The sequence below is a fragment of the Anolis carolinensis genome, chromosome 6, assembly GCF_035594765.1.
Source record: "Anolis carolinensis isolate JA03-04 chromosome 6, rAnoCar3.1.pri, whole genome shotgun sequence".
Classification (NCBI taxonomy): Eukaryota; Metazoa; Chordata; class Lepidosauria; order Squamata; family Dactyloidae; genus Anolis; species Anolis carolinensis.
Genome location: NC_085846.1, coordinates 40,310,235 through 40,333,460, shown reverse-complemented (window position 1 = coordinate 40,333,460; position 23,226 = coordinate 40,310,235). Strand labels below are relative to the sequence as shown.

At 41.8% G+C, this 23,226-nt stretch overlaps 1 protein-coding gene across 1 annotated transcript; it reads left to right on the top strand.

Moving 5' to 3' along the window:
- The first annotated feature begins 11,747 nt into the window (after positions 1-11,747).
- On the top strand, positions 11,748-23,126 carry ramp2 (receptor activity modifying protein 2). The gene is made up of 4 exons (XM_003222386.4): positions 11,748-12,147; positions 15,127-15,261; positions 18,245-18,344; positions 20,806-23,126. Exons 1-4 carry the CDS (start codon positions 12,099-12,101, stop codon positions 21,062-21,064), a joined length of 543 nt encoding a protein of 180 aa, XP_003222434.1. The 5' UTR covers positions 11,748-12,098; the 3' UTR covers positions 21,065-23,126.
- Positions 23,127-23,226: the final 100 nt, after the last annotated feature.

Sequence of the window (23,226 nt, the reverse complement as noted above, 5' to 3'; positions counted from 1 at the left end):
ACTGAGAGCGGCTTACAACTTGGCACAATTTGCTACCACATCAAAATATGAACATAACAAATTATAAATGCATTAATCATTAACTTATAAGCAAAAAAAAAACATATACATACAATTAAAACAGGATTTAAAACAACAGTTAAAAAACCACATAGTCAATAACCAGAGTCCATTAGCCATTCCAGTTACAGCCACATTAATTCACAGCTGTCTATTCCATTGTAGCTAGTTTCTGAATGCTTGGTTCCAAAGCCAGAAGATCTTAACGTCAATCCTGGTTCATAGGGAGAGATGTGTTTAGACAGGTAAGTTCCGCCAGAACCACTGAGGTCTTTATAGGCTAAAGTCAGCACTTTGAATTGTGCTCGGTAGCAGACTGGTAGTCAGTGGAGCTGATGTAGCAGGGAGGTTGTGTGCTTCCTGTATGCCGCTCCAGTTAGTAATATGGCTGCTGCCCATTGCAGTACTTGAAGCTTCCAAACAGTCTTCAAAGGCAACCCCACGTAGGACATGTTGCAGTAGCCTATCTGAGATGTAACAAGAGCATGGATCACCATGGCCAAGTTTGGCTTCCCAAGGCACAGGAACAACCGGCACACAGTATAGGTTCATATAATTCAGTTCAAATCAGTAATGTGGGTTATCTGCTTAAATAATTTGAATTATATGGCAGTGTCGATCCAGCCTGAGATTTCAATCTGAACAAATGTCCTTGTTTGAGTAAAACTATGTTATCACACTGTGTTTGTTTGTTTGTGACTTGGTGCAGCTTCACTAATTTACATTTCTGCCGCCTGAGACTAGGAATCCCTCGCTCAAACCAGGAAGGATACAAGGTACACGTGAAGGATGTTTTTTGCTTAAATTGACAAACCTATGCTGCTTTGAAACAAATGCTGCACCACGTTTGCTCGCAACATCTTTGTTTTCAAAAGCAAAGTACGGAGGCAAATGTGGCAAGAGGGAGGGAGGGGTGGCTTTTGCAGAAAGGCCAGAAAGGGTTGATGGCTAATTGGCCTTCCCGAATGTGGAGGATGTTCTGACTTCAGTGGGCGGGTTTGTGGCAAGTGTTTAACTAAAGGCTTCGATCCAGCCGCCGTGACCTCAGCGAGCGGCATCCGAAGGTGCTGACAGGCCTGGACTTCATCCAGCCTATGATCCATTCCAGATGTGGCCCAGAGAATGGGAGCGGGAGAGCGGCCTGCTTCTAGGGCTGGAGGAAAACCAGCTCCCCCTCCCCTTGCTTGGAAAGCACAATGTGCTTTGGGAAGGTGGGGATGGGAGAGAGCCATCATGCTGGGTGGTTTCTGACTCATAAGTCTCTCTCCCTCTCTCAAACACATACACACACTAAAGGGAGGGGAGCTAGCAAACACTGCTTGGACAGAATTGCTGTCCCCAGCCACAAGGGACTTAGGCAAATTCATTTGGATTTGGCTCTGTCCTTAATTTTGTCCAAAAAAGCTGCCGGGGTGACCCAGGCTCCATTGCAATATGACTTTTATTTCTGATTTAGAGAGGCCCAGACTGGGAGAGCAGCAGGCTAGTTTACAGATGTGGTGGATGCAATCACACCTGGATCTATGAGCCTCAGGACTTCATCACATTGAGTGTGGATGAGCTCCCTCTATCAGCTCCAGCTCCATGCGGGGACATGAGAGAAGCCTCCCACAAGGATGGTAAAAAAATCAAAACATCCAGGCGTCCCCTGGGCAACGTCCTTGCAGACGGCCAATTCTCTCACTCCAGAAGCAACTCCGGTTGCTCCTGACACAAAAAAAAAATCACATTGAGCTGGAGAAGACAAGGGAAAGCGGGGGGAAAGGGTGGAGTTTCATAGGGTTCTGTCTTTAAAGAAGATGAAGAATTTACTCACTCCCATCACACTAAGATCACCTCCTCCAGCTTCTAACTCAACCACCCCTTTAGTTTCCTTCACACAGGCAGACAAGAGCTTCTCTCATTTTAAGGATAGGTAAAGGTAAAGGTTTTCCCCTGACGTTAAGTTCAGTCGTGACCGACTCTGGGGGTTGGTGCTCATCTCCATTTCTAAGCCGAAGAGCCGGCGTTGTCCGTAGACACCTCCAAGGTCATGTGGCCGGCATGACTGCATGGAGCGCCATGGAGCACTCTTTTTAAAACAAGCATCCTTTAAGGCAGCTCTGCTTTCAAACCCCAAGCACCTTTCTTAAGGTGGCACTAGGATCATTTGCACTCAAGCCTCTTTCACTGAAATAGAAGCACCTTGGTTGCATCCAGATTGGACTACTGCGATGCTCTCTACGTGGGGCTGCCCCTGAAGAAGGCAGCCAGACTCCCGCTGGTTCAAAGATCGGCAGCCAGACTCCTAACTGGATCTAGCTACAGGGAGCATACAACATTTCTACTGAAACAGCTCCACTGGCTGCTGATAAGCGGCCTGTCCTAATTCAAGGTGCAGGTGATGACCTATAAAGCCCTAAACGGTTCAGGCCCTGCCTATCTCCCCCTACAAACCGGTGTGGGCTCTAAGATCTTCTGGGGAGGCTCTCCTCTTGCTCCCACCACCATCACAAGCGCGGTTGGTGGGGATGAGAGTGAGGGCCTTCTCGGTGGTGGCTCCCTGGCTCTGGAACGCCCTTCTCAGAGAGATTAGGCAAGCCCCTTCTCCGTTCTCTTTCCACAAGGATTTGAAAACCTGGTGATTCCTGCAGATCTTTGAGCAGGGCTAATCCCCCCACCTTCTAGCTATGATCCCACTTAGTACTTTACCCACTTTCTGGCCCCATCCCATACTGTTATACTTGACCTGCCTTGCAACTTATAGTTGGCCACCCCAATGTTGAACCCTGGTCACTATATTGTAGCTTGTTGACAGATTATTCTGTCATTAGTTCTCAGGTCTATGTTAATTGATTAATTGTATGTCTCATGTACTTATATTCATTATTGTAATTATGTTTAGTTGTGGTATGGTTTTAAGTTGTTATATGGTTTTCTTGTTATGTTGGAAACCACCCTGAGTCCCTTGAGGAGATAGGGCAGTATATAAATAAAGTTATATTATTATTATTATTATTATTATTATTATTATTATTATTATTATTATTATTATTATTTCTTAAGGTGGCATTGGGGTTGTTTGCACTCAAGACCCTTGACTAAAACAGAATAAACTTTCCTAAAGCAGCACTTTCCCTGGGGTCATTTGCACTGAGATTTCCTCCCATTGTGCCTCCAGGATTTTGATTATTTGTATTTTTAAAAAACATCATCCCAGATCATAGGAAGTGGTTTTAAATTAACCTTAATCTTTCGCAGAGCCTTTACATTGGTGGTTGTAGGAAGTGGTTTCAAATTAACCCTTTCCTCAAGCCTCTGCATTGGTGGTCTGGAGAAATGGGCATTTCGGCTCCTTCCACACAGCATCATTGTTTTATTTACAAGCTGGCAACAGTAATTAAGATCATCCAGAGTTTTGGAGTTCAATGTCATCTATATGCAGATGACATTCAACTCTATCACTCCTTTCCACCTGCTACTAAGGGGGCTGTTCAGGTCCTGAACCGGTGCTTCACAGTCTGGACAAGGGTGAACAAATTGAAATGGAATCCAGACAAGACAGAGGTACTCCTGGTCAGTTGCAAGGCCAAACAGGGTATAGGGTTACAGCCTGTGTTGTACAGGGTTAAACCCCCCCTGAAGATGCAGGTTCACAGCTTGGGAGTTCTCCTGGACTTATCGCTGAGTCTGGAACCCCAGGTTTTGGGGTGGCTAGGGAAGCATTTGCATAGTTAAAACTTGTGCACCAGTTGCACCCGTACCTTGGGAAGTCAGACTTGGTCACGGTAGTCCACGCTCTGGTTACATCCCAAATAGACTACTGCAACATGCTCTATGTGGGGTTGCCTTTGAAGACTGTTTGGAAGCTTCAAATGGCCCAATGGACGGCAGCCAGATTGCTCACCAGAGTGGGGTACAGGGAGCACACAACCCTCCTCTTGCGTGAGCTCCACTGGCTGCCAGTCTGCTACTGAACACATTTCAAAGTGCTGGCTTTAGCCTTTAAAGCCCTAAATGATTCTGTGCCAGCTTACCCGTCCGAACGTATCTCCCTCTATGAACCATCTCGGAGTTTAAGATCGTCTGCTCTTGGTCCTGTCTTTTTCGCAGGTGCAATTGGCCGGGACAAGAGACAGGGTCTTCTCAGTGGTGGCTTCTCTGCTATGGATCAGCCCCCTCCCTTCTGATCTTTCGTAAGAGACTGAAAACGTGGCTTTGTGACCAAGCCTTTGGAGAACTTGTGCAATAGCCATATATGGAATGATGTGCAATGACTTTTGGAACGGCCCGGATTACGCTTGTGGATTAAGTGATTAATTGTGAATGTATTGTTTCAAATGTTTTGTTTTAATGTATTTTATAATTTTCTTTTAATGTCCATTTGAATTGTACACTGTTTTAAAGGCCTTGAGTCCCCTCCGGGGTTGAGAAAGGCAGGATAGAAATGTCATAAATAAATAAATAAAATCACACTGGGAAATTGTCCATTTGGCTCGTCTCTATGCAGGGATTTAAAAAATAAGTCACTTGCCAATCAACTTAGGAAAAACCAACATTTTAGAATCAGCAAAATATCTCACCTCCACAGCTGAAGCTTGAATCGTGTGAAGGGCACAGTGGGTTTCTTAAATGCGTAGAAATGCTGATTGTTTTGTGTGTAATGAAGTTGATTCAAACAGAATTTAGGAAAGTTGCTTTTTTTCAAACCATAACTCCCAGTCTCCCCCTAACCTGTCTGGGGATACTGGAAGCTGAAATCTAAAAATCACTTTCCCAACTCTGGGTTCAAATTTTGTTACTATTACACATTTGTTGTTTTTAGGTTTGGCCTTCATTTCTAATCTGCAAAACAAGGGGAGGCATTTGAGCTGGTAAAAGCAGGCAAAATCAAGAATCTGGGTTGCTGTGAATTTTCCTGGCTGTATGGTCATATTCAAGAAGCATATTCTCATGACGTTTTGCCCACATCTATGGCAGGCATCTTCAGGGGTTGTGAGTTCTGTTGGAAACAAGGCAAGTGGGGTTTACATATCTGTGGAAAGTCCAGGGTGGGAGAAAGAACTCTTGTCTGCTGGAGGCAAGTGTGAATGTTGTAATTCACATAACGAAGAACTTTCAAAACAGTAAACTTCATGAGGCATCAGTCAGGGGTGAGATAACATGGTGTTAGGAGCTGGGTTACATACATCATATATTTAATTTGACTCTTTTCCCACCCTATTCCCAAAGGCTTAAAGCCAGTAGCAACATTAGGAACAAGTAATCAAAACTCTGAGCTCAGGAAACAAAACAAAGCAACATCTTACAAAACATTTATGTAAAAGAGATTCTGCCCATTCCTCCTCTACTTAAAAAAATGCTTGTCCAAATAAAACAGTTTTACTGCCCAGGACTGGACCTTGCATGTCTCTTTGAATTCTGAAAAGGCTGCAGGGCTTAAGGCCCCTTCTACATTGTCATATAATCCACATTATCTGCTTTGAACTGGATTATATGAGTCTACACTGCCATATAATCCAATTCAAAGCAGATAATTTTGATTTTATATGGCAGTGTAGAAGGGGAGGTAGAAAATTAGGAAGTTAACTTTTTTTTTTTAGCATGCCTTCAAATCGATTTCAACTCATGGTGCCCCTATCCTGGCGTTTCCTTGGCAGGTTTCTACATACTTCAAAGACGGACTTCCACTGAGTCCATCAAACAATGCAGAACTGCTTCTGGGGGCCGTACATGGATTGCGTCTAAGCAGCGTGTAGAAACAGTAAGATTTAAAATATGGGCATAAATCAACTCAACTCCTTTCCATGAGCATAGAAACACTTAAAAATTGGCATTTCCCCTTGCGATGGGAAGTGGTGAATTTATGGCATTTCAATGTTCATGTGGGCAGTCTGCTAATGCTCCTTCTGTTTCCGTTAATGGTTTAAGGACGGTGTGGGTTCCATTGAAAGAAGTGTTTTAAAAGGTATGCCTGACTCCTTTAGGCACTTGAGGGGAAGGATATCATGGAAAGTGGCATTTCAAAAAGTAAATAATGCCTGTCTTCTTCAGTGTATGGGTTAAAGAGGAACAATCCTATTGGTGTCTCAAAAAGGAAAGGATGCATATCTCCTTTAGTGCAGGGATTGAACGGGAATGATCCCATGGAAGGTGTTGTTTCAAAAAGGATGCCTGTTTTAAAAAGCGTACTCAAATCCTTGAAATAGTTGATCTAGAAAGGGGAGGAGGAGATCCTGTGTGATGGACGTGAGTAAATTCTCTGTCTTCTTTAAACCCCATGAAATGGCACTCAAAGAAGATGATTTGAATTTGCTCTTCCTGCTCTTTGTGGGATGACATCTAGAACAGTGCTTCTCAACCTTCCTAATGCCACCACCCCTTAATCCAGTTCCTCATGTTGTGGTGACCCCCAATCATAAAATTATTTTCATTGCTACTTTTTCACTACAATTTTGTTACTGTTATGATTTGTAATGTAAATATCTGATATGCAGGATGTATTTTCATTCACTAGACCAAATGTGGCACAAATACCCAATTCGCCCACATTTAAATCTGGGGTTGGGTTGATTTTGTCATTTGAGAGTTGTATTTGCTGGGATTTATAGTTCACCTCTAATCAAAGAGCATTCTGAACTCCACCAATGATGGAATTGAACCAAACTTGGCACACAGAACTCCCACGACCAACAGAAAATACTGGAAGGGTTTGGTGGGCATTGACCTTGAGTTTTGGAGTTGTAGTTCACCTGCATCCAGAGAGCACTGTGGACTCAAACAATGATGGATCTGGGCCAAACTTGGCATGGATACTCTATATGCCCAAATAGGAACACTGGTGGAGTTTGGGGGAAATAGACCTTGACATTTGGGAATTGTAGTTGCTGGGATTTATAGTTCACCTATAATCAAAAAGCCTCTTGAACCTCACCAACGGTAAAATTGGGCCAAACAGGCAGAGGCATCTTCAGTCTTCTCAGACCATCAGAAATATGTTTTCTTATGGTCTTTAGCAACCCCTCTGACACTCCCTTGCATCCCCCCCCCCGAGGGTTCTGACCCCCAGGTTGAGAAACGCTGGTCTAGAGGGTGTTACAATACCATGCCATTAAAGTACCGTAGCTCTGCATCTCCCGCAGTGTGTGCGAAAAAGACCTTGGAGTCCTCATGGACAACAAGTTAAACATGAGCCAACAATGTGATGTGGCAGCTAAAAAAGCCAACGGGATTCTGGCCTGCATCAATAGGGGTATAGCGTCTAGATCCAGGGAAGTCCTGCTCCCCCTCAATTCTGCCTTGGTCAGACCATACCTGGAATACTGTGTCCAATTTTGGGCACCACAGTTGAAGGGAGATGTTGACAAGCTGGAAAGCGTCCAGAGGAGGGCGACTAAAATGATTAAGGGTCTGGAGAACAAGCCCTATGAGGAGCGGCTTAAAGAGCTGAGCATGTTTAGCCTGCAAAAGAGAAGGCTGAGAGGAGACATGATAGCCATGTACAAATATGTGAGGGGAAGTCATAGGGAGGAGGGAGGAAGCTTGTTTTCTGCTGCCCTGCAGACTAGGACACGGAACAATGGCTTCAAACTACAGGAAAGGAGATTCCACCTGAACATCAGGAAGAACTTCCTCACTGTGAGAGTTGTTTGAACTCTCTCCCCCGGGCTGTGGTGGAGGCTCCTTCTTTGGAGGCTTTTAAGCAGAGGCTGGATGGCCATCTGTCGGGGGTGCTTTGAATGCGATTTCCTGCTTCTTGACAGGGGGTTGGACTGGATGGCCCATGAGGTCTCTTCCAACTCTACTATTCTATGATTCTATGATTCTATGATTTCAGTGTTATCAGGTGATGTCATTGCTTTCCTTACATTGTTGCATTGTGAAGTCATAGATTTATTTTTTTTTACTGTTGTAGAAGCAATCCTTAATGACTCTCTTTCAGGCAATAAATCTGTAACAATTTCAGTGCAGATTTTTCATAGGAACTTCTGTGAATGATTCATTAACAAGCAAGGTGTGACCAAGTTATCCCTCCTTCAATGATTCCAAAGGAAATCTCTTCTAAACCACTTCTATTGCTCTATTGGGAAAGGTGACTTATCTAGTATGTTTATACCCCTCTTTATTCCTTCTTCTGATTTCTACATGTTCTACCATCATAGCAGTATTATGGCTACATATTTTTTTTTTAAATAAGAGATGGTTCAATCATGAAGCAAGGGACAGTGTCCTGGCGTCAGTAATGAAGCCATTAAGGGACGAATAAAACTGTGCAGCAACGCTCTTAAAGGGCAAGTGTGGCAAGGGTGTGAGAGACAGTGTCAATAATTTATTGCCCTCATGAGACTGGCTGGAGATGATTTCAAACAGAAGAAGGCAGACAAAAGGAGTGGTATGATAAGGCCCTGAGATATTTTAAAAACAGCTGGGAAGTGGGGCAAAGGATTAAACAGGGCTGTCCACAGATTGGGTCAGTTGGAAGGTATGTGGGAGTACATTTTTTGGATGGGAAAGGATGGAGAAAGGACTGAACAGCATCGAGGAGACAAGGAGTCTGGAAAGAGAAAGGGATGGCAGAGGAGGGAAATGAAATACACAAGCCAGTGCAAGGATGACTCTCTCCTCAGAGTTGTAGCTAGCTACAAAGTGAGGAGGAGAAGGACATTGCCCCTATCTCCCCTGGAACAACATTTTCCCCAGCCCCCAAATTTCTAGCACTGTAATAACTTAAAATGTTGGTTGAATGTTTAGAAATACATCAAGGCAGTTTTTGAGTTACAAACATCTGACTTACAAACAACTCATAGCTAAGAATGAGGGTGAGACAACAGGAAGTAAAAGAAATCTACCCCTAGGAAGGGAAATTCGTTCTTGAAAGAGTTCTCATGGGGAAAAGGTGCCTCCACTGAAGCTTTCTCACCAGTCCTTGTTTCCACAACAAGACAAATTTTTCAAAATCCAATTACCATGGGGACAGAAAGTGAGGTGAAAACTTCTGAACAGGGGCACAGACAGCAGAACAAACACCACAGGAGTGCTAATTCTTATGCTATCCAAACATTTTCTGTATATATATATATATATCAAAAGTCAGTGTTTGTATGTATGTATGTGTGTATATGTGTATGTGTAGCGATGTATTTTTCTGGCTAGGGCTTCAGCTTCCAGAGACTACTGCGACTCACGAATGACGGAGCTGGACCAAATTTGCACACAGATCCCCATGACCCACTTTACATCCTGGTGAGGTTTGGGGGAGGATGGATTATGGATGATGGGATTTGCAGTCCCTTAATCCACTTCCACAGACCACTGCAACCCCCATGAATGCTAACTTGGGACACAAGCCCCCATGATGCACTTTATGCCTTGGTGAGGTTTGGGGTAGGATGAACCACAGACAATGGGATTTGCAGTCCTTTCCACCCGACCATCATCCATGATTCATACTCCCCCAAATGCATTTAAATTTGCTTTATTTTCACCCACCTCCAGAGACCACTGTAACACCCACCAATGATGGACCTGGACCAAACCTGGGACACTCCGTGATGCACTTTATATCCTAGTAATGTTTGGGGGAGGATGAACCACAGACAACTACATCCAGAAACTACTGCTAACCCCATCGGCCATAGATCTGCAGCAGATAGTGTGTGTGTATGGAGTTACACATAAAAATGTACCACCTGTTCTAACTTACATACAAATTCAACTTAAGAACAAACCTACACAACCTACCTTGTTCATAACTTGGGGACTGCCTGTACCATTTAGGCTCCCATAGAATTATGTCAAGCAAAGTTATCCAGGGAATGTGATTCTAGCAAATGTAATAGTTCTGGGTTTCTGTGAATTTCAGTCTCATTCTCTGTTATACTAGAAATTTGAAGAATGAAGGAAAATTTCACAGAGAAATGGAATTGCTATTCAGGAGAACTATTCTGACCCTTTTTCCTACTCTCTCTCCCTCACTCTTGCTTCTTTTCTTGAGTCTACACTTTCTAGGATTAGCTCTCTATGTGCTAGGAATGGGGACTAGTAATTCTCTTCCCAAATAAAAAGGAAGACACAAGGAGAGTATTCAAGGAACTTTTCCACTTATACCACCTTCTGTGTGTCACAGGAAAAGCCAGGAAGAGACAGAAGAGACTGGGCAGCACCATAAAACATACGTGCACAGACACACACACACCCTCTTTACTTTTACTTGGAGGAAGACCTCCTACCAACTTGTTTACATTTTTGAGAAGAGCAATAAACACATTTTCCTCCTTTTCCTTTCCACTTATCTCTACCGTGTCACCCCTCCTCCCACATTCCCTCCAAGAGGAAAACTGCCCCCAATTGCATTGGCTAAAATATTCTTCCCCCTAAAGTTAACTGCCATAGAGGGCATGAGAACCGAGAGGTCTCCACATGTGGGGATGGGATAGGCAACTCTTTTCCGTCTACAACCCTCTCCCCTTGAAAATTGCTTCCTGAATGTTTATGAAGCAAGGGGGGGGGGGGACAGGGCTCTGGGAAATAAATCTAGAAGACTATGAATAAGGACCTTACCACATTAGCAGCCAAATTCACCACAAATTGTGGCAAATCCATCAGGCTCGTTGGGGGCATGGGGGAACCCATTGCCCCATGCCCTGCATTGCCCGGCTCTCCTCTCACCCCATCCCATGTGGGGAAGTGTCCACTATTTGGCTTCACCCCATTGTTGCCAATGCAATATGGGAAACCTCCTGTGTTATTGTGGCAGAGTATCTAATCTGTTTTTACTTAGGATGTTTTAAATGCTATTGGTTGATCATTTTTAACACTAGTGTGTTAAAGCACTGAGCTGCTGAATTTGCAGACCGAAAGGTGCCAGGTTCACCTTTCGGTGCCGGTAGCGGCGTGAGCGGCCACTGTTAGCTCCAGCTTCTGCCAACCTAGCAGTTCGAAAGCATGCAAATGTGAGTAGATCAATAGGTACCGCTCCGGCGGGAAGGTAACAGCGCTCCATGCCGTCATGCCGGCCACATGACCTTGGAGGTGTCTACGGACAACTGCGGCTCTTCAGCTTAGAAATGGAGATGAGCACCAACCCCCAGAGTCAGACATGACTGGACTTAACATCAGGGGAAACCTTTACCTTTTTTTAAAACCACTTAGGGTCCCCTAGGGGATGAAGTCGGTATATAAATGATGTAAATAACTAACTAAATAAATATGACACTCCCTTTTCACTATTACCATGGAGCCCCGCCAGAAGTAGTTTGACATTGTGGGTTGGGAGCCGGCGGACTCAGTGGCAAAAGTGAAGCGGAACTGGCATAAGCCTCTGAATTTGGCCCGTCTGATGAGGTTGTAAGATATACTCCATTAAAGCCTAGCAATGAATATGCACCCCCTCTCTGGATCTTCACTGACATTAAACTTTGAAGCACTTTTTGCATAGCATTTGGGCATTGCCTCTTTAAACCCTTAATCAGGCACCAGTCAGATGAGCTACGCAGATGTCAATGGTGCCCCAGGGCTGTCTGTCCCATGTCTGATTTGTCACAGGAGATGGTGGCAGGCGGAGTGTGTGTGCCTACTTGGGGGAGAAGCAATGTCTGCTTCTAAAGGCTTGGCGTTTGCCTCTCTTCCTTTTGCCCAGACTGTCTGTTTGGAGTTCTCTCTCCCTTTCCCCCCTCTCTCTCACTCAGTCTTGGATTTCACAACCAGGCAGACAGAACCGAAGAGGACATTATCCAAGCAAAAGGCACCCTGGGCCTTGTAAAGTGGATGTGCTGTGAAGAACAGCGGACTCTGGCTGCCTGGCAGGGTGACCCGAGGTGGCCGCCCCGGGGTCACAGAGCTCTTGGTGACTCTGGAAGGGTGTGGGGAGCCAGGGAGGAGACTTGAGCTTCACTGGGAGCAGGGCTTGCTCCCGAATCTCATTTTTCACATGTCTGCCGCACTCTCGCTACCAGCTCTGTCAGAGGAAAGGAGGCGCTTCCTGTTATTCCAATCCGAATCTCAAGCTGAACACAGGAGGGAGCAGGCAGCTGTAGAGCAGAGTGGCAGGGTGAGCAAAGATGGAAGGCCAGTGCCTGCCTTTGCAACTGCTTCTGCTGGTCTTTACAGGTACGTACTTTGGGGAGGGGAAGGAGAATCAGATAAGCTTAGACAGTTGTGGGTGGCTTGGCTTCTCTAATGGGAAGATCGGAGCTGATCCTTACAGATTGTCTGTACTAGGCAAAGGGGTGGCAACTTTGTAAGTAAATCTTGCAGGTCAGTTCAATTTATGAGCCTGGCACTCTACTCCTTCACTGACCCCATATCTTATTTGAGATGAAACTCTCTGTTCTTGTCATCTTGTGGACACCATCTTAACAATCTGCGCATGCGTATCATACACTTCTTTTGCTGAGTCCTGTATCACATTATCACATCCTTCACTTTCACACTAACTGCAATGTTTGTTCCTTCTGTGTCCTTCGCTATTATATTCTTCTCTTCTCCTAATCCAGTTTGGCTGGTGTTTTTCCATCCCAAGGGAATGGACTCCCTAGCTCATATCAAGTGGATTTTCTTTGACAGTCCATTCTGACACCGATTTTGGGGAGGATTTCCTAAACCTCAGGCGCGCTGATCACATCAAAGCCTACGATAGAAGGGGAAGTCTTTTGTGTTCTGAAATACTTTATTTTTCAGGTTCAGTGCAGTTGATGAAATGAGTACTCTTCTGGCTAGCTCTTCCTTCTCATGGGCTTTTTCTTTTCTTGGTGGGCTTTTAGTAAGTGAATTTGGCAGTGAGTGGGGGGGGGGGGGGGGAAATCTTACAGTCCTAGAGCTGAAATAGCCCTGAAGCCCCTGTTTCCCACCAGGAGCATTTCTCTTTTGCCACTGCCCCCATTTCACTCAATCTGAACTACGGCATTCCCTAGTAGAGGGCAGGTGTAATTGTCATTGGAATTGTAAAAAAAAATTGAGAATGTCCCAAGCAAGTAATCCAAAACCCACATGTTGAGGAGTAGAGCAATTATGCTCTCAGGGGGAAGAGTCTGGGTCAGAAAAAATGTCTTTCTAGTCTAGGGTATACAAATTAGACATGGCCTGGGGTGCATACTACCTAAATACCCTGAAGGCACCAGATCCGAACTGATATGGAAAACTATGCGGTGACAGGTATGGCTAGTACAGTAGAGTCTCACTTATCCAAGCTAAACGGGCCGGCAGAAGCTTGGATAAGCAAATATCTTGGATAATAAGGAGGGATTAAGGAAAAGCCTATTAAACATCAAATTAGGTTATGATTTTACAAATTAAGCACCAAAACATCATGTTTTACAACAAATTTGACAGAAAAAGTAGTTCAATACGCAGTAATGTTATGCTGTAATTACTGTATTTATGAATTTAGCACCAAAATATCACAATATATTGAAAACATTGACTATAAAAATGGCTTGGATAATCCAGAAACTTGGATAAGCGAGGCTTGGATAAGTGAGACTCTACTGTACTTGCATTGGAGACTGTTAGCAAACATCAGGTAATGTACGCAATGCTGTCTGCCTTCAGTATCCACAGATTCTACATCCATCAATTCTGCCATCCATAGCTTAAAAACATTTTTTAAAATTCTATTTTATATAAGGGATACCATTTTACTAGACCAGTAGTTTGAGCATCCATGGAGGATCCTGGAGCCAAAGCCCAGCAGATACCAAGGGCCCACTGTATTTCTGAGGAGGGCAATGGCCTCTGAATGTATCTTGACAAGAAAACCCTATGATAGGGTCACTACAAGTCATAGTTGACTTGAAGAAACATAACAATAATAATGAGGGTGTGTGGACTATATTAGCTGAGCTGGTTAAAGCAAAGTTTACATCTATGTGCCCTGCAGCATCCGGTCCCTGGGTGTAGCAGTTCTTTAAACTCCAGAGGAAATGTGTGTGGGAAGCTCCCTTCCTTCCCTAATAGGCTGGAAAGCACGGATTAGCTAATACAAAATAGACCATATTGACCCATAAGGAAAATTTCCAGATGTGCAGACTGTATCTTCATTGGGATACTGAAGATACTGTGTGGTGGAGGCTTCTTCTTTGGAGGCTTTTAAGCAGAGGCTTGATGGCCATCTATCGGGAGTGCTTTGAATGTGATTTTCTTGCTTCTTAGCAGGGGGTTGGACTGGATGGCCCACAAGGTCTCTTCCAACTCTGTGACTCTATGATTCAATCAAATGTGCACGTGTTTGTGGGTAAACATTTGAAACCATGTAAAATATTACCCCCTCCTCCCAAAAAAAAAGCAACAGCAATAACTAGGCATCAGTCAGATAGCAGAGAGGAAGAAATGGAAGAAATGAAACCATAATTAGCTGGATTTTAAAAAAATGTGTTTACAAAAAGAGTGAGAGAGAGATATGTAGAATATGAACCTGGGCTAGGCATATAATTGATATCAACTGATTGGAGTTTTAAAACAAATGGAAAGACAATGGCTTAGAATTCACTATATTAATCTCTGATGAACAGGTGTTTTTTCCTTGTAATAAAATGACAGACCAAGTGATAAGGAAATATGGGAGCCATACTACCTGCCTATAACATTCTGTGAAGGAAACATGTCAAATGTATAATGAAAACCACTTGCAGAAGGCCGTGGTTGCTTTGGCTCCCATGTCAGTGGAGGATAGATTCTGTTATTTATTTTAGCCTGGGCTTTAAAAGAGCAATTTAAGGTGCAGATATATTTGTGTGTTTTCCTAAGAGTCCTAAATATAATCTGCAGCTTGCATGAAACCTATATGAGACTAATCCACTTAGGTCTGCCACTTGTCTCCCCTTCCATTTAAAAGCATGTCCACATAGATTGTAAATTACTTCAATATCAAGCCAGATATTTGTGACTTGTGAGTATTCGTTCCATACCTACCAGGTTGCCCACCCTATAGATTCCAAATCTTGTTTTTTTTTAAGGACTAATGATTTTTTTTTAGTTCAATGGGATTCTGTGCTCCTACAAAAGGCCTGATCATTTTGGTTCAAATTTGTACACTTTTATTAGCAAAAATTCCTTCTTCAGTTTCATTCCTCTACCTTCTATTATCTACAGTGACTATAGGGCTTGATGCTTACTCTGGGACAGTGGCACCTCCCAGCAATGCCAGCTTGTCTTTGGAAGGAGGGCCAAATGTTACAGCTCCAAACTATCACAGGAACCTAGAAGGAAACTCAACAATTGATGTTGGTGAGTTCTATTACTAGTTATTTAGGGTGAATAAGCAAGCATTTTCTCCCCCTCTGTCCAAAAATTAGGCTGTTCACTGAAGATGAATCATAAGGGTGGTCAAATGGAAGTACTACGTCACCGTACATGATTAAACTGAGGAAATCATTACTGCAAGTTGTAGTTATGGTCACATATCTGGCTGACTATAAAAGAGAGAAGACAAAAATGTAGATGAGGGTACCAGCAGCTACCACTCTTGGAGCCTATGCCTATGCCTTATAGATTGGCTGCAGTGTAACGCTTAATATGTGTTGCTGGTAAATATACATGATGCACTCTCGCACTGTTTTCGTGCTTGCCAGAGGCATATCATTGGTTACAGTGGGGACAGAATGACTGTGTAAACCAGTAGTTATTTTGACTACCTTATTTTGACCAGGAACCACTTTCCAACATTACTACCAAAAGGGTTACGAATCAGTTTTTGGTCAGCCTTTAATTCGGTTTGGTTATTTGGGTGCTGATTCAGAATATTGCATTGGATAGACCACATCAGCTCTGGTTTCTGATACAGAGCATATGCCATCCAGTAGTTGCCATCTGTTCACCAATAGAAAACCATATTTAATAATCTAGAGCTGATGTGGTCTATCCAATGCAATTTTCTGAATCAGCACCCCAAATAACCCTAGGAACTGGCATAAAATGAAGACACCAAGGTGCCCCCGCTTCCAGGTACCACATGGAATGTGGGAGGGAGGAGGAGAAGCAGCAGTCAGGAGGCTTGTTGTTGCACCTTTTGTGGGTAGTCAGCCTCTCCCCTCCTGACATCCCCATTGCCTCACCACTATAAAAAGATTTTGCAAAGCTAGTTGCTCTCTTTGCAACGGTGTAGTAATGGTGAGGCTGCAGACCATATTTTAGTTTTTGGGGACCATAAGTTGGGAATCACTGGTCTCAACAGACCCTTTCATCTTCTCCAACAAGCTCATCTGATGTTCTTCTGACACAAGAACAGAGTTGAGGGTTCTGATGTCGATGAATACGTACATTGTATATTTCCTTGACAGATCACATGTTTATCATTATGAAAAAATAGGAATTGCTATTTTGGATCAGACCTTATGCTCATCTTTCAGGAAGAACCTGAAAACCTGGCTCTTCCAACAGGCCTTTGGCGATTGACTTCCATAGTAAAGGACTGACCTGTTGCCCATTTTTATTTTTACTGCACTTTATTCCTTTAGTCGGCCATAGTCTCCTTTGTTTATGCCTTCCCCAGCACTTTAATGGGATAATGGTTTTGTATCGCCCTCTCCCCGACTGTATCTGATACTACTAGCACTTTTATGGCCCAGTTCTTTTTAGGAGCCAACCCAGGATTTTATCAAGCATGTTTGTTTTTATATGATCTTATTTGTTTTATGGCTTGCTTTATTGTTGATTGATTTGTTTTATTGTTGTGTTTTATATTGTCTGTTTTACCTGGGCTTGGCCCCATGTAAGCTGCTCCAAGTCCCCTTGGGGAGATGGGGCGGGGTATAAAAATAAAATAAAATAAAATAAAAATAATAATAATTATTATCTAGCACCTTATATTCTGGCAAATAATAATAATAATAATAATAATAATAATAATAATAATAATAATAATAATAATTGTATGTAGAGAAAGAACTGAACTAAAGGTGAAATAGTCTCAAGTTGCTCGTTGGAAAGCTTTAGAAGTAATTGAAAAAAATTAGTTGATGAAGAGAGACATCTCAGAATGCATCAAGACCATTATTTTTGCGCTGCAGTTTTTGTCTAACAACTTTTGAATATAAATTAAAAGAAACAATAGCCTTTAATCTAACTCCATGCAGGAAGCAGGGAGTGAATGCATTTGTGTGACCTTTATAGTGCCAAACTCTGACAACTTGGCAAGAACACCATCTTGCATAACTTGCAGGAGTTTGAACCTCTCTAAACTGCAAGTCTTTAGGAGGATTTTTAAGTACACATTATGAGTTTTTCCAAATCCCACTTGGATTTCCTGCTCTCATTATATCATATTAACGGCGAGATTTTAGCTGGCATTAATAATAATAATAATAATAATAATAATAATAATAATAATAATTTTTATTTATACCCCACCCCCTCTCCTTGAAGGGACTCAGGGCAGCTTACAAGTAACAAATACAAAAATAATATAGTAAAATACAAAACATAATAAACAATAAACAGTTATTGATTTAATATAATTTAAAATAACATAGGCGTTAATAAATAACAATTAAAAACTATTTGCCCTTTAAAACAATCTAGATATATACTGCAGACACCTGAGCTTCAAGCGTCAACACAGAGTCCAAGAGGACCCCCAGACTGCAGACCTATGTCCTATGGGGGAATGTAACCCTGTTGAGCACAGGTTGCCACCCTATACCCCAATTGGCTTTAGGGCATTCTGTTAGTGAAAAATCTATGTGAAATTTGTGTTATAGGTGCAAGACAAATTGTTTGCCAACAGATATATTCTGCTGACAGAGGCAAAAATAAAATTGATCATGCATCAACTGTGCACGTTGTGAGCAGCACCCACACAAAGCAAAATAAGAGAAGCCAGTGTTGTATAGTGGCTTCATTGTTGGACTAGGACTCTACAGCCTCTTCTACACTGCCATATCATCCAGTTCGAAGCAGATAATTTGGAGTTTATATGGTAGTGTAGAAGGAGTCCCAGTATCCAGGTGATACGGCAAGTAACATCAGGGCTCCTGGTATTATTCATAAATTACAAGTAGGTTCATGTAGATGTAGGAAGACTTTCAGGCACCGTTCACCGTTCAAAGGTTGCTTCTTGAATTGGGCTTGCAGATAAATAAGAAGCCAGTGAAGTTCATACATATTATTGTGATTTACAGAGAGCATCTGGGTAAAGATTAGAGGTTATTTTTTGCATTCTGAGAAAAATGAGGGGCAATACTCATTATGTTTTGTTTCCTTTCTTTTCTAGATATTTATTATTACTTAGCAGAAGATTGCTGGTTGAAGTTTTATCTACAAATGACTAATGTCAGCAAAGAGCACTTGTGTGAATGGAGGGCCATTGGCAGGTACTGAGAACTACGTTTTGTACTGGGCATTGCATTAAGCAAATGCTTACCGGTAATTGCTTTTGAGCAAATTAGAGATACATCCATATTTTTAATATCCCATTCTCTAATTTAGACATTTGAGAAATTGATTTTGATAGTCAAAACAAAATAAACACTAACTTCTTCAATCACCTTGATAAAATGTTTTCGGTGATACTGTACTATATTAATTTACGGAAGTCAGTAGTTTACACCAATGTGTATGTCCCATCAGATGATCTGTATTGATCTGTAATTCCTATCAGGCATAGACAGCATAGCAAATAGTGATGAATGCAGGGATGGAAATAATATTTAAGTATATATTTAAAATGTTTAAAATGTGTTTCCCACATGTCCAAAATACTTGATGAGAAGAATCTTGGAATGACACGAATATCCTCAGTTTGGAATGTCATTGTTTTGGGCAGAATTTCCATCCTGAAATTAATATGTCTGTGCAGTGCTATTTTTGTACATAAAATACTGTTTCCGGTACAGAAAATGCAGTTCAATACACATTAGCCATATGCAAATTTTCCGCAGAATACAACCAAACTGTGAATACTGTCATGGGGGCTGTAGTTTTCCAAGGTCTTGAGCCTCCTCTGCCAAAAGAATGCAGATGCCTCACCAAACTACAAATCCCAGGATTGCATAGCATTAGGCCATGGCATTTACATTAGGGATGGCATCCCTCAAAGAGGAGCTCCTGAAGCAGCTTCCCTGTTGCTTTGGCTCAGCTCTAAGATTACTGTATTACATGAATCTAATGCACTTCCTAATTCTGGCAAGGTAATTTAGCTTAAAAAAAGGTGAGCATTAGATTTAAATAAATACGGTAGTTTTAAAAGTAGACAGTAGAGAGAAAACTGCTAAAATTACTCATTGCTTCCTTCAAGAATGAAAAGAGCAAGGAATTACATCCTAGGCTACTTCTACAGTGCCATATAAAATCCAGATTATCTGCTTTGAACTGGATTATATGGCAGTGTCGACTCAGATAAACCAGGCCCTTTCTACACTGCCATATAATCCATATTATCAAATCAGATAATCTACATTATCTGATTTAAACTGGATTATATGAGTCTACACTACCATATAATCCAGTTCAAAGTAGATAATCTGGATTTTATATGGCAGTGTAGAATGTGCCTCAGTTCAAAGCAGATAATGTGGATTATATAATTTGATAATCTGGATTATATGGCAATGTAAAAGGGGCCTTCTACACTGAGAGTTGTTATTCAACATCTGGAGGACCAGATAGCTGCCATCCCTGCTTTGCACCCTGTTTATCTGAACACTTTTAAAGATTTCCATCAGAAAGTGTTATTTATAACTAGAAGAATGTCAGGTTTCCCCTGACATTAAGTCCAGTCATGTCTGACTCTGGCGGTTGGTGCTCATCTCCACTTCTAAGCCGAAGAGCCGGCGTTGTCCGTAGACACCGCCAAGGTCATGTGGCCGGCATGACTGCATGGAGTGCCGTTACCTTCCCGCCGGAGCGGTACCTATTAATCTACTCACATTGGCATGTTTTCGAACTGCTAGGTTGGCAGAAGCTGGAGCTAACAGCGGGTGCTCACGCCGCTCTCGGGGTTTGAACCTGGGACCTTTCGGTCTGCAAGTTCAGCAGCTCAGTGCTTTAACACACTTCACCACCGGGGTTATTATTTGGCTAGTAGGACTGATTTAGGAAAAGGATACTATTGCAAAGAAAAAAGATGTTCCTAGGAGATAGAATTTTCCAGGGCAAGGTTTCTTTCCCCTAAAGAAAAAGAATTAACTTTTTGTGTGACCTTTATAGTGCCAAACTTGGAAAACTTGGCAAGAACACCATCTTGCATAACTTGCAGGAGTTTGCACCTCTCTAAACTGCAAGTCTTTAGGAGGATTTTTAAGTACTAATTATGAATTTTTCCAAATCCCACTTGGATTTCCTTTTCTCATTGTATCATATTAATGGTGAGATTTTAGCTGGCATTAATAATAATGCGCGCATCATCCAAAAATACATCACACAGTCCTAGACACTTGGGAAGTGTTCGACTTGTGATTTTGTGAAACAAAATCCAGCATATCTATCTTGTTTGCTGTGCCATAATAAAATAATAATAATAATAATAATAATAATAATAATAATAATAATAATAATTTTATGTATACCCCACCCCCTCTCCTTGAAGGGACTCAGGGCAGCTTACATGTAACAAATGCAAAAATAATATAGTAAAATACAAAACATAATAAACAATAAACAGTTATCGATTTAATATAATTTAAAATAACATAGGCGTTAATAAATAACAATTAAAAACAATTTGCCCTTTAAAACAATCTAGATATATATCACAGTTTAAACCAGTCATTCCATTTAATGCTTTTTCTTCTGACAATTTTCCACTGTTTCTTCCTCTCTCAATTGATTCCACAGACCATACAGCATTTTACGAAAGTGCTTGGAAGATTATGCTGACAAATGGAACTATGGCTTCCCCAATGCCTTGGCCGAGTACTACATTGTGCTCAGCCACCATCTCTACTTCCGCAACTGCACTTCGGAACTGCACCCACCTTTCCTGGACCCCCCAGAAAATATTTTGTTGCCCCTCATCATAACTCCCATCTGTCTCATTCCTTTCTTGATCACTCTTGTGGTGCTGAAGAGCAAGGATGGTGAAACACAGGCATGAGTCCTGACCTTCACATAGTAGTTTTGGAGCGCCCTTGTGTTTTAGCACCTTGTGACGCTGTTACAATCCTCATCTCTGGCCACCACGGGATTGGCCTCCCCTCATGTGTCAGGAGCACAACCTGGTATGAGCCACTGCATAGGAGCATTATGTTTGAGACCATGCATGCTAAACTCATTGGCATGCACTACATGTTGTGGCATAGAAGGAACAAAACTGAACCTCTGCTATAGAAGCAGATGTGACATATGCATACAAAAAAAATTAAGCCATTTTGTTGCTACTTTAACTGCCATAGTTGATTCTGAAGGAACTATGGGAACTGCTCTACATTCTTTATGAAGACCCCTAGCTCTTTACAGATTTCATGTCTAGAGGTCTGTACAGAGAAGTCATAATTGTTAATGTTTATTTGTATGATTTGCCCAAAGTATGTGCATTCTCTGCAAGCTAGAGTCTTCACTTTCTAGCCACATTCCCATATTGAAGTTATCTACTAATTCTCCATCCCTAGCTCTCTCCACAACAAATGCGGTGTATTTTCATATAAGCTGTGGGCTATTTCTTTTATGCCGTTTCATTTAAATTTAGTTCCTGACCATGCTTGTTCCGTTTTGAAAATTCTCTAAAGGAAGCGAAATCGCTTTTGTTCTCCATCTCCAACTGTCTCTTGCTGATTTGGAAACTTCACCTTCTATTGTTCTTTTTGTTTTCATTGTTCACGTGTCCTCTGAAATATTGGGGATTGACTTTAAACAGATGGGAATGCCTAAACTGAACAATATGCAGAAATATGCAGAAAAAGCAACAAAGACTTCTGAAGGATTTTTGAAAGTGTGCTACAAATGCATTTGGTGAGATGGTTACTTCCATACAACCTTTAGTATGAATTTGCATAAGCATTCCATAGAGACTGTTGTATTTGAGTGTTGTTTTCTGACTTGTTTCATGGAGATTTGTGTGCCCATCATTGTTTACAGTCCCATGAGGATCTACAAAGTATTATCCAGAGCTATTGTGTCTTTAATTACTAGTACTCTCCTTGTAGACAGCCAGTATGATATAGTGGTTTGGACATTGGAATATGACTCTGGTGACCTAGGTGCAAACCCCTGCTTACCATGGAAACCCACTTGGTTATCTTTGGAAAATCACACTCTTAGACTCAGAGGGATGCAAGGAAAACCCACCTTTGAATAAATTCTGTCAGAAAACCCCATTACAGGTTTGCCTTCAGGTCAACATAAGTTAGAAACAACTTGAAGGGACCAAAAATGCAACAGGAACCTTCCTTGTACCCTCTTGTTTCTTGTACTGTCCCCTTTGCCCTTTTTATTGTATCCTGTTCAATATAACAGTGGCATTACTGATGAATACCTTTTTCTTGCATTGTATTTTGCCAGTCCTGATGGTTCTAAAGGGAAGGAATATTTCATTATTGCATATCTTGCTTACTTGGTAGTTTAATCATTAATAATTGAATTCCTCACTTGGCAAGTTTCTTTGTTTATGATGAAGCGGTGTTATTTTCTCATAGATAACATAATGAAAACCCCCCTAACAATCCAAGTTCCTTGGCAAGCGGTAACAAAGGCCAAAATAATATGTAATTAAGATATTACGCTATTACCAGTGTGCCTATTATAAGGGACTGGAAACATCAAGGAAGCTAGTTGAAGGAAGCTAGTTTGCTAAATGGGAAGTCCACTTAAATACAGAAGTATCTTAGCCATGCAGACATTACTTTACTGAAAATTGTTGTGCATTACACAGGCAGTGAAGACTGTTTTGTTCCGTTGAGCTTTCAATAGTTTCTAATGTCACGTTTTGATTTTATTGTACTGAATGTCCTGGCTACTGTTTTATGTTATTCCTATAATGTATTCTTTTTATTGTGTGTTGTTGTTTCCCACTTAATTGTGTATGTTGCCTTAAACTTGTAATGAACGTAGGGTGATTTATAAATATGTCCAATAATTTGTATGTCCATGTGTGTCTGTCTTCATGTGCTATTATTTTAATTGTATTTCCAATTGCACATAAAGGAACATTTCTTTATCAATTCATATACTACAGTTGTCTGTTTTGGACAGATATGTGTTAAAGCACTGAGCTGCTGAACTTGCAGACTGAAAGGTCATAGGTTCGAATCCGGGGAGCGG